General features: G+C 37.0%; 1 protein-coding gene across 8 annotated transcripts in view; it reads right to left on the bottom strand.

Annotated features, from left to right (window-relative positions):
* CFAP20DC (CFAP20 domain containing) overlaps window positions 1-19,438 on the bottom strand; it is a 301,331-nt gene that overhangs the window by 14,505 nt on the left and 267,388 nt on the right. For 7 of the 8 annotated variants that reach the window (XM_077128821.1, XM_077128819.1, XM_077128820.1 and 4 more), the window contains one exon: window positions 117-211. In XM_077128821.1, the coding sequence (XP_076984936.1) occupies window positions 117-211 (95 nt within the window). Of the gene's footprint in view, window positions 1-116; window positions 212-950; window positions 1,098-19,438 lie in introns of those variants that run through there. The other variant, XR_013162683.1, reaches the window with a different exon arrangement.

Here is a 19,438-nt window from a genome sequence, read left to right as displayed (position 1 = left end):
GCACCGGGAATCGAACCCGGGTCCTTGGGCATGGCAGGCAAGCATTCTTACCTGCTGATCCACCGTGGCCCGCCCTTATTTTAATTTTTATGCATAGCATTTTTTCATATGCCCACCTTGAGCACTCAAACTTCCTGAAGAATCCAGGTGTTGCTCTGTTGGCTGTTGACTGGGAGGAACAATAGGTGGGCTGAACATATTTAACCAGTCCCTAAAAAGAAGAGAAGAAAGTGAATGAATAACATATCTGCAATTCCATAAAAAGATTCCACCTTTTCCTTAGATTTCTAATTCCCCAGGGATTCCACAAAGAACTATTTCTCCTCCTTCATAATTCAGAAAGACAGGATGTCCAGATATTAATAGTCAGTTTTGTAAACTGGTTATTATGGGGTCAATCAATTAACGAGCTGTTCTAGTTAATTAACCAGTTGACATAAATATGTCAACTAAATGCTGGTGACTATTCTGAAAAGTTTATTATTGTTGCTACTAAACTGTAGCAGCACAGTTCTTCTCACATAAGGAAGAGAATTATTTCAATAACTCAGAAGAAATGCAGCACAGACAAAGCTCCTTATGACTTTCAGGTAAGAAAGCCTGACAAAGTCACATGGCTCTTTTTTTTCAAGATGACAGCTTTCAACCTGGTGACTCAAAATGGGAGTTAGTCTTGGAGCTTTCATGGAACCAACCACAAAGGTGGGAGACAGTACGCATCAACTGGGGGCTTTAGTTAGAGCAGTGGAGGGTGAAAGAAGGGAAGGTGAGGAGAGCTCAGCCCTTGAGTAGCTCTTTAAGTCAGTTCTCCCATCATGAATGTGACTACTCCAAAAAGCACTGCCTACTTTCCTTGTCCCTCTGCCTTTAACTTCCAACCTCATTTACCAATCTCTTTAATTTCCTTCCTCTCATTCTTTTCCAGCCTCCCTCCTCCCTCTAGTAGATACCAGGTTGGATGTGATGCAAGTAGGTGACAGCATGAGAGGCCATGCGATCGATTTCCAGCCCTTCTCATCTCTAAACTTGCTATGGAGCTTCAGTGGGAAGGAGTAGGGAAGGGAAGGTGAAGGATTTGCCGACATGAATTCTATTTCCTGCATTAAGAAATGAAATATTTTTCTTAAAAAAAAAGCATTCTTAAGAAATGATACATCTTGAATCATGTGCCTTATGCTGTTCAACAGGACCATGCCCTTATGATGAAAAAATTTCTAAATGTCACTATTTTCTACTGGCTTCACAGACAATGGGAGACCCCAACTAAAAGCTAAGAATGTTGGCTCTCCAGGGCAGTCCCAGCTCTGTGTTTCCTGATGTAAGACCTTGGGTAAGCTACTTAGCATTGTTAAGCCTCATCTATAGAAAGGAGGTAATAATAGTACTTCAGAGTTTCGTTGTTCAGATTAAATGGAAAAAATGGGTGAAAACATTTGGTCCAGATTTCAGTACAGAGTTAGTTATGACCACCACCATCTTTGTTATCAATGAAGATTGTAGTACAGCCTTTTCCCACAAGGATAAACCCAGGGAGGGATTTGACTTTGTTAGAATTAAACCAGTGGGATGGTGTTCTCGTTTGCTAGCTGCTGGAATGCAATATACCAGAACTGGGAACTTAATAAGTTGCTAGTTTACAGTTCTAAGGCTGAGAAAATGTCTCAATTAAAGCAAGTCTATAGAAATGTCCAATCTAAGGCATCCAGGGAAAGATACCTTTATTCAAGAAGGCTGGTGAAGTTCAGGGTTTCTTTCTCAAGCGGAAGGGCACTACGGTGAACACAGTCAGTTTCTCTCTCATCTGGAAGGGCACGTGGCAAACATGGTGTCCTCTGCTAGCTTGTTCTCCTGGCTTCCTGTTTCATGAAGGTCCCTGGGAGGCATTTTCCTTCTTCATCTTCAAAGGTTGGTGGCTGGTGGACTCTGCTTCTCATGGCTGCTTCGTTCTCTGCTCTCTCAGAGTCTCTCTCATTCTCCAAAATGTTTCCCCTTTTATAGGACTTCACATCCCATAAGTTCTAAGTTGTATTCTCATTTTCATTCATCTCCATGTAACTACTGATTTCTCTAGCAATTTCTTCTTTGACCCACTGGTTGTTTAAGAGTGTGCTATTTAATCTCCATATATTTGTGAATGTTCTCATTCTTTGGTGGTTATTGAGATCTAGCTTCATCCCATTGTGATCAAAGAAAGTGCTTTGAATAATTTTAATGTTTTAAAATTCATAAATTTTTATAAATTTTTTTTTGTGCTCCAGCATATGATCTATCCTGGAGAATGTTCTATGAGCACTAGAGAAGAATGTATAACCTTGTGCTTTGGGGTGCAATGATCTATATATGTCTGTTAGGTCTAATTCATTTATCAAGTTATTTACCTTCTCTATTTCCTTGTTGATCTTCTGTCTGGTTGTCCTATCTATAGAGAAGAGTGGTGCATTCAATTCTCCTACTGTTATTGTTGAAATATCTATCACTCCCTTCAGTTTTGCCAATGTCCGTCTTATGTACTTTGGAGCTCCTTGATTGGGAGCATAAACATTTATGATTGTTATATCTTCTTGGTGAACTGACCCTTTAATTAGTATACAGTGTCCTTCTTTGTCTCTTTTGATGTCTTTACATTTAATGTCTATTTTGCCCAATATTAGTATAGCTACTCCTGCTTCCTTTTGGTTTTAACTTTAATGGAAAATCCTTCTCCATCCTTTCACTTTCAATCTATTTGCATCCTTGTGTCTATGAAGAATCTCTTGCAAGCAGCATATAGCTGGATTATGTTTCTTAATCCATTCTGCCAATCTGTATCTTTTAAGTGTTATATTTAGTCTATTAACATTCAAAGTTATTACTGAAAATGTGTTTCTTGATTCCACCATCTTATCTTTTTTAGTTTATTTGTCAGATCTATATATTCTTTTCCCTCTTTCTCCTTGTATTCGTTAAATTACCCTTAGTGGTACTCTTCAATTCTTTGCCCTCCTCCAGACCTCCCTCTCCTATCTTTTTTTTCTGCCAGCAGGACTGTTTCCTTTTAGTATTTCTTATAGGGCCCGTCTTTTGTTGACAAATTCTTTCAGGATTTTTTTGTCTGTGAAAACTTTAATCTCTCCCTCAGTTCTGAAGGACAGTTTGTCTGGGTACAGAATTCTTGGCTGGAAGTCTTTCTCTTTCAGCATCTTGAAATATATCATACCACTGCTTTCTCGCTTCCAAGGTGCTAGCTGAGTAGCCTGAACTCAGTCTTATTTGATTCCCTTTGTTTGTAGTAGATTATTTTTCTTTTGCTGCTTTCAGGATTTTCTGCTTCTTTTCAACATTTGACAGACTGATTAGTATGTGGCTTGGGGAAGGCCTATTCGTATTTATTCCGTTTGGAGTTCATTGGGCTTCTCTGACGTGTATATTTATGTCCTTTATGAGAGTTGGGAAGTTTCCCCCATTATATCCTCAACTACTCTTCATAGCCCTTTACTTCTCTCTTCTCCTTCTGGGACACCAATGATTCTTACATTTGCATGCTTTGTTTTATCTGTCATTTCCCTGAGTTCCCATTCAATTTCTTTTCCATCTTTTTTGCCATTTGCTGTTTTGAGTCTTCGAAGTCAATTATCCTATCCTCCATATCACTTATTCTTTCTTCTGTCCCTTCAAATCTGGTGTTGTGTACCTCTAGCATGTTTTTTATTTGGTCAATTAGTCTTTAATCTCTGTGATATCTGCTATTTTTAAATTTATTCTTTCAAATTCCTCTTTATGCTCTTCTACAGTCTTCTTGATCTCCTTTATGTTATTTGTTATCCCACTTATTTTATTAAGTAGAGTTTATGAACATTTGATTAGTTTTTCCAGCATCTATGTCTCCTATGGTGTTTCAATTTGGTTATTAGGTGGGGCTATATCTGTCTGCATAGTGATATGCTTAGTGATCTTCTGCTGTCTTTGCGGCATGTAAATACCTTGATTGTTGTACTTTGGGCTTTGATTTCTTTCAGTAGTCTAAGGCCTTGTGTTTGTGGGATGGTTGTACAGCAGGGAGCAGGGCATGGGGTGAGGCACATAGTGTGGTGATTTGCTTCAGGGCAGGTATAGGTGCAGGCTGGGGATATTACGCTGATGTTGCTTCCAGGAAGCCTCTTTTGTTGCTCAGATGAGGCCTCTCTCTTTCTAAGCCCAACTCTGCAAGGAAAATAGTTGTCCTCCCCTACAATCGGACAAGACATTCGGGGTGAAAAATCTCCCTGACTACGCGAGGTATGACTCTCAGGTATGAGTCTGGCCCTGGTACCATGGGATCAACAATGCCTTCCTGACCAAAAGAGTAGAAAGAAGTGTGACACTGACCAATTCAAAATAAATAACCAAAGGGTATCTTAAAAAATAATCAAAACATATAAATGCTATTAGATTATAAACTCACAACTCATCCAAGAAAACTGTTTCTTTCTCCTTGGGAAAAACACAGGCCCAATAGTTAAGTTTTTTTCTGTTCTAAAACTGCATTTACAGTGGATATGTTGGTACAGTTACAGAGCTGTTTATCAAAATCTGAAACTATATACTTCAACTACCATCAGGCATTAAATGCACAAGAAATATATGTTATTTAAGCATATATATTTTAGTCATCTTGGATGTTCTCAGACCTTTATGTGATCAATTATCTATCTGTGGGAAATGATTAAATTGGCTAAGCCAAAATTATGTATTTCTGAAAAAAAAAAAAAAAAAAAAAAAAGAAGAAGTGCAATAAAATTAGGCATCAGTGACCAGGAGAGATCAAATGGAGTCAAGAGGATATTCTGGAGGCTACTCTTATGCAAACTTCAGTTAGATAGTCCTAATTGCCATGGTTTGCTAAAAACCCCAATCAACATCACACCTGCTGACTCTTAAGAACATTTTAAGTCACAAAGTGTTAAAGTCACAAAGAACTTAAGTCTTTATATGAGACTCTATATAAAGTTTTCATGCACTAGGTTTGCCTTTCTGGAACCTATAATTTCCAGAGGGTTTCTAAGTCAGATAAATCCTAAAACTGAGAGGGACCAGCATCTCCAAAGATTATCAATTAATTTCATCCCCCTATCCTTTAATGTTGACATCCCTTCTCAACATGAAAAAGTCAGAATGGGCATTGCTCAAAGATCCCTATAGATTGGGAAAAGGATTAAAGGAGAAGGAAGAGGTATAACAAAGAAAACAAACGAGTATGAATGCTGAATCACTTTATTAATATTACTTCTAGCCTCTAGTGTTTTGGAGCAGCTAGGAGGAAAAATCTAAGATGGTGGAATGGTCACCCATGAAATACTCTTGGATCTGTTCTGTAACTATCTGTTGAAGTGTGCTTTAAAAATTACCACTTTTTTCTTTCTTTGCTTTGTATATATATTTTATAACAAAAATGTTTAAAAATAACCCCACAAAATATATCCTTTTGTTTCCTCAGATATATAGGGCCCAAGACCTCAGTGGGTGACCTCAAACCCTCAAGAGGGAAAGACAGTTTTGCTGGATATAAAATCCTTCATCAGCAATTATTTTCTCTCAGTACTTTAAATAGGTTGTCCCATTGCCTTCTTGCCTTCATGGTTTCTAATGAGAAGTTGGTGCTTACTCTTATTGAGGCTTCATTGTACATGACATGTTGCTTCTTTCTTGCAGCTTCCAGGATTCTCTTTTTTTGTCTCTGGTATTCGACAGTTTAATTATAATGTGAATGGGTATGAATCTCTTTGAGTTTAGCCTGTTAGGGAGTTCTTGGGATTCTTGGATGTGTATATTTGTGCCTTTTGCTAAATTTGGGAAGTTTTCAGCCATTATTTCTTTGAATATTCCCTCTGTCCTTTTCTTTCTTCTTATTCCGGGTTTCGCATAATGCATATATTAGTATGTTTGATGGTGTCCCATAGGTCTCTTAGGCTTTGTTCACTTTCTTTCATTCTTTTTTCTCTCTGCTCCTCCAACTGAATAATTTCAATAGCCTTATCTTTGAGTTCCCTGATTCTTTTTTTCTTGTTGTTTCCAAACTGCTGTTGAATCACTCTAGGGGATTTTTCATTTCAGATACTGTGGCCTTCAACTCCAGTAGTTCTTCCTTTTTATAATTTCTCTTTTTAGAAACCCTCATTTTGTTTATATCACATTTTCCTATTATTCTTTAGTTCTCTTCCACGTTTTCCTTTAGCTCTCTGAGCTTATTTAATATTATTTTTTAAAAGTCTTTGCCTGGTCTATCCAATATTTGGCTTTCTTCATTGATGGTTTCTGATGTGTTATTCTGTTCCTTTGTATGGGTTAAAGTTTCCTGTTTCTTTGTATGTCTTGTAATATTTTTTTGCACACTGAATATTTTAATATTTAAAGCATTAACTCTGGAATTTAGTTCTTGAGTTATCTGTTTATTTTGTTGTATGAACAGACAGAAATCTTCTCAGAACTAATGAAAACAACTAATAAAAGAAACAAAAAATATCTTTCACAGTCTTCAGACTGGTTCTGTTGGCTAGTGCTCTCCTACAGAGTTTAGCCTTCCTACCAATGAATCTGAGGAACAGTCCAAGGCAAAAGTGCTGGACCCTCTCCAGTCTGAGCATGTATTTTGACCTGGGAATGTACTCATGGTCTTAGGAATTCCCTTGTTTACAGGGATTCAAATGCCTCCTCTTTTTCCTATGAAATAGTCTTTTCTCCTAGTTCTGGGTGTTATTATAATATGTCTTAAATCTTTTGTCCCAAGCTACTGAAATTTAATTGTTTCTTACATTGATTTAGGTATCTCCAAGCTGCTTCTGTGTGCAGGGCAAGTTCTGGGATGGTAAGCCAGAAACAAGTGTCCTGGCTCAGTTTTTCAGGCTGTATCAGATAAACTAACATAGACATACATGTGCCCCATTATACACATAAGGGTTACTCTGCTCCCTCTGGAACTGGGAATAAGGACCAACACCAAGAGTGCAGGCTGGCTCTACAACAAGTGGGGCAGTAGATGTAGGAGGGTCAGTCAGGGCACTACAAGATTTTCCAACTGTTTTTGAATTGCTGTTTTCTTGCTTCAAAACTTATCCAGTTACTGGAACTCTTTAACTATTTTCTAGAGTTCTAAGAGAGATGGTTCTCCCAGATTTTGGTAGTCATTAAAAGACCTTGTGAGAGAATGGAATACTGGAGCATCTCATTCTGCCATCTTGGCTGACTGGAAGTCCTCCAGTGTATTTTTATATCTTTCCCTCACTGGCCCCACTGCACTACCCCCAGACTTCAGAGGGAGAGCCACATCCTTTGTGTCTTTTCTCACAATGGTCTTGTTTGCTTTCTTTATTTTTCAGCTTTGGTTCAAATATTAATCCTTCAGAGAAACCATGCCTGATCTCCAAGTCTACCACAGATTCTGTATCAGTCAGCATCCTAGCAGGAAATACTTGGCACACTCAAATTAGGATGACAAGAGGGGGTAAGAAAGGGGTTATTACAAAGATGTAGGGGATCCACAATGGATAGCACAGAATCCCATGACTGTTGCTAACCCATAAACTGAGAAAGGACAGGGAAGGATAAGTGATCAAAACCCAGAAAGCAAAAGCCTTGAGAAGAGCTGTGACCTTGAGTTAAGATTTGTAACGTGCCTGAGGTAATCCCGTAGGGAGGGAGCTGTGAAATAGCTACTCTGACTTCCCTTTCTCCCTCCCCCTGATTTCCACTGGGTGAACTATATCTGAAACCAGAGGGTAAAATGATGCAGTTCACATTTATCTGCTTCTTGGGGGCAGAGAAAAGGATTGGGAAGGGAGGTAAGTAGATCTGGAAGGCTAAGAGAAGATGCCTGGCACAGGTTCCATTGTTAAAAGCAATTATCTACCCAGTTGTCTAACTGACTCATGTCTGCCTCCCTGCGAGATGCAGTAAGCTCCATAAGGCAGGCAACTGTGTCTATCTTCTTCATTTTGGGCTTGGCACATAATAAATGCTCAAATGTTTGTTGAATGAGTGAATGAATACCATAGGAAGTCCAGGGCTACAGGAGAAAGACATTCAGCCGATAGCAAAAAGATGGGAGAATGGATGTTTCTCTTAAGATTTGGCATGGAGAAGATCAGGACTACATGTCCTATAAGCAGTGGGAGGAATAATAGGTGTCTATAAAGGGAGTTGGATGAGAATAGCACAATGAGAATTATTCTTCAAAGACATTTTCTCTTCCCTTCCTAAAACTGCTCTCAGAGGACGTTTACATTATGGCAACATCTGGAATAGGACTGTGTCTCTTTTAAATATAAAAGTTGGGAAACACATTGCATAAACAAGTACTGTATTTTCACCTCAAATCAATCCAGGTTTTTTAAAGAGACGAAACAAGAACTTATATAAATGGGACATCACACTCTTTCTTCTTCTGGACTTTATAAAATCATCTGTCCTGCCCATGTCTTTGTCAGAAAAACCATAACACAGAGAGGACTCAGCTCCCTCAAAGTGCACTAAGAAATTACATAAAACAACAACTGTTCTATATTCTATAAAATATACTTCATGCATTCTCTGCAGAACTGAATATCCTTCCTGTTTGGCAGTATATTCCTTTAGGTTAAGAAAATAGTAATGACAACATCTTGGAACCATTTTCCAGACAATGACTCATTAGAAGACAATGACTCATTAGAATTTAACTCTGGAGGCAGAAATTCAGGCATCAGTCACCAAATCCAACTACAGTACGTGAACAGTCTGTCTCGTCAACTTAAGACAATGTGGAAAAAAAGACTAACAGCCTCCTTTCCCTCTCCATACTGTTAGTAGCATAAGTGCTTTATAACTCTGACATTTAATAGAGTCTCTGCAATGTTGCAAGCTTTATATCGGGTGCTGAGGAATACCACATGGCTCCTGTACTTGAAGAATCCAGTTTTGGGGAAACAGATTGTTAAACCAGCACTGATAAGAATGTGAGGTAAGGGTTGTTATACAGATAGAGGTTAGAGGTAAGCCCAGGGCACCTCTTTCAATAAGAAGAAGGATTCATGTATGGCTTTCTGGCAAAAGTAGTGCAAGGGGTTAGTACCCAAGGATGAGAAAGAGGCAGTGAGATGACAGAAAATAGGTGGAAAGACATTCTAGAAGGAACAGCATGCGCTATAGCACAGATGTGTTTGGGACACTGTGAAATAACCGGCATTGGGTGTACATATGTGTTGGGTGAGAGAGTGTAGTCAGGTGTTGAAGACAAGGGTCTTGGATGGCAAACTAAGGATTTCATATTTGTTTCTGAAGACCTGGGAATCTACTGAAGGATTTTAAGCTAGAAGAATCTTGGATTTACATTTTAGAAAGATCACTGTAGCTGTTGGTAGGACTGGATTGAAAGGGAAAATAAAAGAGTGGTAAGGATGAGCAGTTAGCAGCATGTAACTATAATCTAGGTAAGAAATAACAGTGTTATTTTGGAAATTAAGTACACATATTATGACATTGAGGAAGATAATACCTGTCCCTTGACAATATCCACTTTTCATTACAACAAAATAAGGTTCTAATGCATAGAAATCTCTAGGGTTGCACAAATTATTTTTGCTACCTTGTGAAAGAGAAGATCTCTAGCAGTGTTAATTGGCTTCTAGGACTTTACACTCTAATAAGGAATATTTTAGATTATTTCTGTGTGTCTACTAGCTAAGTTAAATTTAAATAGCAACTGAGTGCCCATATGCCCACTCTGTGTTGAACATTTGGGGATACTGAACAAATACAAGATATGGACCTAGAAAAGTATGCAAAGATATGAAGGGATGGGTCAGAAGAAAAGAAATAAAAGCCCCCAACATATGGAAAGATGTTTGACATTGTATATAATTAAATAAATGTAAAGTAAAATAATGAGATACAATTGATACATAGCAGTTTAGCAAAAGCTCTAAAGTCTGATGAACTATGTGGGTGAGACTTGGGAGACAGGGACTCTCAAACACTGCTGGTAGGAGTGTAAATCGGTGAACAATTTGGTAATACCTATTCAAATCACCTTTGGACCAAATAATTTCACTGCTAAAAATATACTGTAAACACATTCTTGCCCAAGCTCACAAAGGTAGGTGCATGAGAATATTTATTACAGCATTGTTCACAGTAACAAAAAGCTGGAAACCACCTAAACGTCCATTAGCAAAAGAATGACTGAATAAATTATGGTACATTCCAACAGCAAACTAATATCCAGCAGCCTATGAAGAATGCGGCTCATCTATACGTGCAGATTCAGAAAGATGTCCAAGTCACAGAACAGCAGACAGTCTGGTCCCATTCAGGTAGAAAAAGAAAGAAAAGTAAAATAAATTTCCTAGTATATGCATAGAAAGCTTCTGAAGGATGCCCAAGAAACTGTTTACTGTCTTCAAACAATTTTTCAAGCAATGTGGCTTCACACTGTCGAATGTTTTTACTATTTTCTTTTTTGAAGGCAGAATCCTTTTCTTCAAGAGCTTCCGATTTGACTAGCAATCCACACACACACACACACACAAACACACACAAACCTTCTGAAACACAGCTTTAAAATATCTAAAAAGTGTTTAGGTGACCAATGTTTACTGGAAACAGGTCCCTCAAACAATGGACAAGAAGAGAGGAAATGGGTTACTTCTCTCATGCTAACTTGCACCATCTAAGCTGATCCCAGCAGCCTTCTCCAATGGAAATAAGAACTTCAGTGAATAAAGTAGAAAGTTCTGGGCCTTTACAAATGTTGGTAATGTTCCTGGAAAGGTTTCCTTTGCCTAAAAAACAGCTGCTTTATCTAATGCTACAGATGACAACAACAAAAAAAAAGGTAATGGCTTTTCCTTTTTTAACACCTCATTCATGAACCTGGTTATTAAAACAAAATGATCCCTGGGCTGAAATCTGCAATGTCAGGGCTGATAATTCAATAGTACAATATGATAAAGTGGTTATAACCAGAGAGTTGGAAGATGCTCTATAATGGAGGGGAAGCTGGGCTCAAAGCTCACAGAGAATACATAGACTTTTTTCAACCTAGGAGCGAGAGTATATGAAAAGAAGTTTAATATTAAGGTTTGAATTTGCTTTTCAAGATGATTTCTTTTTTTTTTTTTTTTTAGTTACTAGAAGCTAAAAGGTCTCAGTCTCATGGAAAGTGAGGCAGTGACTCACTCATTTTTTACCTTTTATAGGCGAGAAATCATTTTGGGGTGAAAATTCTCAAGGAAGTCAGATTATCACCGCAAAACAGAAAGAACTAATCAAGCATTGTCTGATTAATTAGAAACACTTGAAAAAAATGCTATCAAGGCCTACAGCTGTAATCAATTTAATCAGCATGCACAGTGCCAATCTGTGGTTTTCTTGATTAACAAAGCTGAATGTTAAACAGAGAAGTGTGACATTGTGGTGTCATCAGCTATAGCTACAAATTGAGCATTTTCCCTAAATATTCAAAGTCAGGTCAGGATAATGTGAAAACTCTCTTATTTTTTTTTATGATAAGCATAGGCATGAACATTTCAGTTCTTCCCCTTGACACTTCCATGCAAGAAAAATAAGTTTCATTTAACTAGTAGAAGTGGGCAGTAACTTCAGAATGCTTCAGTGAGGACACACAAAAAGATGACTACCTGGAAAGACCACACAATAAAACGGAGACAAAAAAAAGTAATGTGAGATTTTTCAGTTTAATGTCGTCCAAACTGATTATGGAATTCATCAGGAACAGACATGCCAGACATAAAGAGATGAAATTTTTCTTATTACATCTTTTAAGATGTGAAGGTGAAATGCATTTGTACAGTGTATGATGAGTAAATCTGAAGATTTGCTTATTTTATTTGCATGAAGTCAATTTAAATGTCAAGATGTCTAATGCAAGATTGGTTTATTAATGGCTTGCTTTTTGCTCCTAAAATCACAGTCTTAACTATAAAGTGATGACTATATTCTGGGTAGCCAATCTTTACCCCAATTCAGATCTGAAGTTTTCTCTGTTAAAACAGCAATTCTCAATTTTGGAGTAAAATCCTTTCTTTTTTTGTGCTTGGAATTTAGTGAGAGCACAAATAAATATCTGTTAACTAGTGTGCTACAATCAGATATTAGGTATGTTGCAAATAGTGTGACTCAAAATAGTTTGATTATGGAAACATATAAATAATAGACCTAAAAAATAAATAGAAAAGAATTCCTGGTAATTTCAATAAGATCATTCTGACTCATATATGTTTCCTTGAGTAGAATGGAAAGAGATGGTATACATAGCATAGAGTGTATTCAATAAACACTTATGGAATTAACTATTCAAGAATTAAAGCTTTTCATCAGTAATGTACTGTGGTCGCCACAATTTTGGTTGGTCTAACATACTTTCCTTCTTTCCCTTCTTTTGTGAATTGGCTCTTTCCCACCAGCAATCCATTTCATGTGGTTGTGTGAGGCTGGGGGGAGCCAAACCTTTCTTTCAGTCCTTATATAGGGGCAGGCATGAGATCCAAGCTAGGCTTCTATTCATGGACTTTTCTGCGTTTATGAAGAGTGAGCACAATGCAGCAGGAACTGCCTCAGTGTCTGGTTAGAAAACGAGATAACAGAGAGAGAAGCAGTTGACATATGGAGAGACATATTCCCCAACCCAGCACTTGAGGTGCGGGATCTGGTCTTGCCTGCAGATCAGTCTTTGGGCAATTTTTTATGGGCGCCTATACATGACCTTTTTGCTTAAGCTACTTTGAGATGGGTTTATGTGACTGTAACTAATAGGGTCCTGATTCACGTCCATGAAAGTGTGCACATGTGAATGACACCAATGAGTATATTTTCCCAATAGAAAAATGAAGACTGAGAAAAACTGTATGAAGCTATGATGTTTCTCAAAAGGCCCATTTAGAATCTCTACATTTTTATGGAACAGACTTAAATATTCTCTTTTTATCCAACAGAAGGATGCATGCAGAATGACGATTTCTCCTCATAAATGAAGAAAACATCAACATAGATGCAGGGGAAATGATTTTCCCAACAAATAAAAAGAGGTAATATCTTCCCACATGTGAGGTACATTAAACAAAAATCTGAATTGCAGCTCTGTTCAACTTTGTGCCACCATTTTCGGTACTGACAATTGAATAGTGACAAAAGCACATGGAGCCTACAGTCTAGAAGTGGAGATAGACAACAAGTAAGTATACTAAGAAGGAATATTTTTTCAGATAGCAAAAAATATTATAAAAGTAATTTAAAATTTTTTAAATAAAAGCTTCAATGAGTATTCCATATTGACAGCTCAAGAACAAAGTATAGGTGATAGATTCTTATGAGAACCCATTGATAAAGACTGATTCCGAATGCACAGCAAAAAAGGGCTCACAGAATGGTTGACTTGAGGCCATCTCTCAGAGATGAATGTTTCTAACATAACTGGCCTCTCAGTAGAAGAAATTAAATTCACAGTTAAATCATGGTTGCCAGGGAAATCCTATTGCTGAGAATCAACAGACATTTTTGAATCTAAATGTATAGATTACTCTTTGAGAAGTAAAGGGGGAGACAATAGGGAATCAAAGAGAAAATTCTATGAGTTTATGTTGACCTCCTCAACTTCTAGGACTGATTTCTTGCTAAAACTTAGCAAGGCACTGCTGGTCACAAAATGGGATGCTACATGTCCCCATGCTGCCTGCCTGGGTGAACAAGGGGCTAGAGTGGGATGGCAGCAAGAGCAACAACTATAGCACCACAACAGAAGAAACCTTGATAATCAAAACGTGGAGGGGAGTTCCAACACAGCATATACTTTAAGTTGCACAGGTTTTAATCCGAGCTCAAATTTCCTTTTACATGCAACCTCTGGCCTAAATTCTATGCCTCTGTTTTCTTATATATAATATGGGAATAAGAGAATTTACCTTACCACACAGGGTTGCCGTAGGGGTTAAATGAGGTAACACAATATGTGAAAATTGCCATCATGGTACCTGTTATAGAGACGGAGTCAACAGATGGTAGTTGCAGTAACAGTAATAATGGTAGTAGTCATCTCTGTTAGTATTAAAATTTAAAATAGCAAAAAGATTCACTCTAAAGCAACTTTCCATTACACCTTTTAAAGAGTTTTAACTGCATGTTAAACACTTTGCAACTCAGTCATTAGCAAATCAAAAGCAGAAAACTTTGTAGCCTTTTCTAACTTTAACTAGAGAATAATTGCCTTAAAATTAGAATACAAAATAAAATAAAACCATCTAAATCTTTCTACAGAATGATGGGACTTAATGGTGCAGAAAGGGTGGGTGGGGTTTAATTTAATGCTTTAATTTAGCTCTCTGGGCTTTTGTAAAGAATAACTACAGGGTATCATTTTCATCATTAAGTGTGTCAGATTACCAGACACCTTATTTATGTACTGATTTCCATTTTCTTTTCAACGTTTGGTTTTACCTTTATCTATGTTCGGCAGTCAAATAAAACAATGATATACTCAAAAGAAGGCTCTGTGAGGTGAATGACAATTTAATTTCCCCCTACTGTTGGCTGATTGCACAAGAAAATAAAGAACTGGAGAAAGCTGACAGGATCTTTAGTTGACTAGATTTATTTTCTAGCAGTTGCAGGGTGTGCTAATTGTAACATTTCAGTTAATGAAAAATATTGTGATAGAATGCTGATGTGGATGATAAATGGACTTCTGAACAGATATCACGGTAAAACGCTATTTTAAAAACATTGGTGGGAAAAATCCATCCAGAATTCTTTTGTTGCTTTGAACACAGCAGTGAGCAAACTGGGCGTGCCAAGGAGAGCAATACTTCTTGCAAGTCGCCAAGCTACCATCATCATCATATTTATTCATAGTTGTTACTCTGGCTGCTATTCAACCTAAATAGGGTTCTTTCCTAAGAAAGTTTACATGCTAAGTTGTAAAAAAGATGGAAAGATACAGAAAGCAACTTGACTAATGGTATTATACTAAGTATTACATTAATGATACTTATTAAAAAATTCTTATTGAAGTATAACATACACAAAGAAAAATACAAAAATAATAAAATATACAGCCCAAGAAATAATGTCAAGTTAAACACAACCCAGTAATCACCACCTGGTACAAGAGATAGACGCTTCTCTTACTCCTCCTCTGATTCATTAAAAGGGAACCCAAGATAGTGATTTCTAACACTAAAGATCAGTTTTGCCTGCTTTTGAACTTTATGTGAATGGAATCATATACAATATGTATTCCTCAGTGTCTAGCTTCTTTCACTGAGCATTATGTTTGTAAGATTCATCCACGCTTTTGAATGTAAAAATGTTCCATTGTGTAGATATATCACAGTTTACCCATTCTTTCTATTACTGATAGGGATTTGGGTTGTTTCCAGTTTGGGGATATCACATTTATTGGATGCATTTCTATTGACTATATAAGTAGAAGGGTAATTGCTGGGTAAAAGAATGTGGTATGTCCAGCTTGAATAGATCTTGCCAGAATAGTTTTCCAAAGTAGTTGTATCAATTTCTACTCCCACCAGCAGTGTGTCAGAGCTCAAGTTGCTCCATATCTTTGCCATTACGATGAAGTCTAGTGGAATCACAATGTACTTTTTTTCTTTTTTGGGAGGAGGAGTGCATGGTCCAGGAAATGAACACAACGTACTTTTAATTTGCACTTCTCTGACATTTAATGAGTTTGTGCTTGTTTATTGGTACATAAAAAAGGAGAAAGGATTTCTTCGATGATGAAATGCCTCTCTTGGCCATTTTTGCTTTCTTTGGGGTTGCCTTTTTTTCTTATTGATTTGCGGTTTTTATATACTGTGGACATAAGCCCTTCCCGTGTTGCAAATATCTTCTGCTCTGTGGCATGCCTTTATTTTATTTATTTATTTTTTTACTCTTAATAGTGATTTTCAATGAAACTAGTTTCCAAATTTTGATAGAGTCCAAATTTTTTATCAACATTTTCTTTTAACATTTATGATTAGTGAAATTTGATACCTGTTGAAGAAATCTTTTCTCATCCCAAAGTTATGAAGGTATTCTCTGATGCTGTCTTCTAGAACTGCATTGTCAATATGGTACTCATTTGCCACAAAGCAGCTTATGAACACATGAACTGGACTAGTCTGACTTAAAGTGTGCTCTAAGTACAAAATACACAGGATCTCAAAGATTTATTATGAAAAAAGAATGTAAAATAGCTCAATAATTTTTATATTGATTACATGTTGAAATGATATTTTGTATATAATGTATTAAATAAAACGTTATTAAAATTAATTTCACCAGTTTTTATTTTGCTTTTTAAGGTGTGGCTACTAGAAAATTAAAAATTACATATGTGGCTCATATTCTATTTTAATTGGACAGTGTAACTCTATATGATGTCTTCTTCCTGCAGATGCGATTTACCTTTGCTTATGGCAGACAATTAGGGTAGAGTTAGAATACCCTAATGCATTCCGAGATTGGGTTGGTTCAAAATGTGTCTTTAGTTCTTAAGAGCACTGGGTCTATTTCTGGCTCATTCTTTTACCTTGCATGTAGCACTTTGTGGTTTACTATGACCTATTCTCTTCGATAGGTCTTGAAGTCCGATTTTGTTCCCCAAGCTTATGGGGCCATCATAAGCTGTATTCAGCTCTCTTTCAGCTGTTACTTTAAGTGGCATTTTTCTTTTTCAGAAAAGTTGCCCAACAAGCAGGACTGCCTCTCCTGGCTTCCCTTCTTTCTTGTATCGAGGCCTTGCAAATTCTCACTGCTTGGGAACTTCTCTAACAGCCTCAATCAGATGATTTAAATATTTTGCCTGGCTTTTCTGGTTGTTCTTAGTGGGTAATTAAGTGTGAAACAACACAGTATGCCATTGCCAGATGCAGAACTCATATTAATAAAAAATATACCATGAAAAAAAAAAACTACAAGGAAGAAAAACAAACAAAAGACCCAACAAGCAAACAAAACAACCAACCAAACAAAAAATACACCATGAACTTCATTTGATTTTGTAGGATTTTAATCACAGTCAATGTGGAGAACTGAGTCAGGATTGTGAAGGAGGAGGAGCTTTACTCTCACTTTAGCTAATGAAAGTTTTAGAGCAGGAGATATTAGTAAGATGGTAATTGCAGGATCAGGGATTTTCATGTAGAGCTAGAAATAGATTATATTTGATAACCTAGTTGATTAAATGAATAATGGAAATTCTAGCTCAAAGAAGACAAATAGGTCATAAATCACACATTAATTCTGATTGGTAGTACTACCTGGAGTACATTATTGAGAAGGACCTTGAGTTTATATGGAAGATCAGTGGACAAAAGGGCTGTGATTCACTAGCAGCATCTGCAAAGGCCAAAGGTTGGAGGACAGGTGTACCTGAATGTATATGACAATATACCAAAATAATTATCTGGTGACTGAATTATCATATACCAAATGTATGACAGCATTGGACTGTTGGTAAATTAAAAATTTAAATTCATCATATCACTTTAAATTGGCTATTAGTCAATATTAACACGGCAGAAGATTAACATGGAGGACCAAAGGATTCAATATTTGGCTACAATTTATTTAACATTTTAATAAATGACCTGTTGGCACAACAAGCAGGCTTTTCAAATTTGTGGGAGACTGAGAGAGATAAGTTGGTTGATGGAATCTGGATTCAAAATGATCTTGACAGTGAAGAAGAATGGTTCAGAAACCATTATTTATTCCAAAAATATTTACCAAGATCTTATTTTGTGCAACTTTTGGCACAAAGTGCAATGGTGAGCAAAAACAGGTGGAGTTCCTGAATTTATGGAACTTATAGTGTGGAGGGTGAGACAAATATCAATAAGACAATCACACAAAAAATGTACAAATGCAGTACAATTCAAAGTTAAATGGTGCTATGAGAACATATGAATAGGTATGTAAGGGCTTGCCCTGGGGAAATGATGCTTGAGAGGAAATCTAATGGATGGATAGGTGCTAACCAGGTAGGTGGGAGTGTGGCAGGTAATGAAAGAGCACTCTAGAGAAACAGTAAACAGGGGGAAAAATGGTGCAAATAAGGTTGGATAGGTGGACCAACCACTCAAGCCTGGCAGGCCATTGAATCTGGACTTTACCCTATTAGTAATGGGAAGTCATTGAAGGGTTTAAAATGTGGGGGTGTCAGGATCATATCTGTTTTTTTAAAAGGTCACTCTGGCTGCTCCAACAGGAACGGGTAAGGCGTGTGGTGCTAAAATGCATGTTGATGTAGGGAGACATGCAGGAGGCCAACAGGCAATTAGAAAGATGGTGACAGTTATAGGTGGACAAAATCCAAAGACAAGTCATTAGTGGGATATGGGCACTAAAAAAATGAATATGATTCAAACTACATTAATATATACAGAGGGTTCAGGTCAATGGTCTGTGGTTTGGACTATAGTCCAATCTGTTTAGATTATATCTAGAATATTTTATTCAATTCAGAAAACTTCAGTTTGATAATCTCAGAGTAGTCCAAGGGAAAATGATTAGGACTTTGCCAGGCCCAGACCCAGGCCTGGCAAAGTGGACCTGAGGTTGGAGAAGCAAGAGACTGGAAGAGAAAATGTAAAAACCCAAAAGTGATATTCAAAAATTTCAAGGGGTATTATTTGAAAGAGTGATGATTCAACTTACTGTACTGGAAGATAATGAAGATCAGTGGGGTGAAGCTATAGAGAAGCCTATATCAGTTCAGTATAAAGAATACTTCCCATGGTTGGAGCTGCCCCCACACGGAATGGACTGCCATATACTACTCTGAGGCCTGCTTCCCCGGTAAGAGTGCATAGAGTGGACCTTGAAAAAATGCTAAGGATAAATCATCTCTACAGTCTAATATTCTAATATTCTCAGATTCTTTCAAAATGTGATCTCTTTTTGGAAACCTTATTCCTAATATTACTATTAATATCCCTACCACTACTACATCACTTTCTACTATTAATGAAAATACATGCAAAACTTTTTACATGTACTATCTAATTTAACCCTTACTATAACTCCCCCTATGAACTATGGAGTGAAATACGATCCCTATTTTGTAAATAACTTAACCAAGGCTTGGAGAGATTGTCATTTTTTCACGAGGATAAAATTCAGGCATTTTATTTCCAGAGACTATGCTTTTAAAAACTGGTATACTGTACCATCTCCCAAAACCACTTATTTTATTATATACCAATGAATTGTTTACTAAGAATAACATTTTAGCCAATTTTTAAACCCTCAAATATGAAAGTATATTAAAATCCATATTTTCAATGACAAAATATAATTGTTTCAGAACAAGGCTGAGCAAGAATGGTTGGTATGCTTGGCAACAAACAACCTCCAAATCTAGTGGCTTAAAAAGAACAAAGTTTTATACCTTGTTCATGTTAAATGTCATAATAGTTCAGCAGGGGGATTC

This window comes from Tamandua tetradactyla, chromosome 15 (genome assembly GCF_023851605.1).
Source record: "Tamandua tetradactyla isolate mTamTet1 chromosome 15, mTamTet1.pri, whole genome shotgun sequence".
Taxonomy (NCBI): domain Eukaryota; kingdom Metazoa; phylum Chordata; class Mammalia; order Pilosa; family Myrmecophagidae; genus Tamandua; species Tamandua tetradactyla.
The sequence above is the reverse complement of the archived record's forward strand: the minus strand, read 5'-3'. Positions and strand labels throughout refer to the sequence as shown.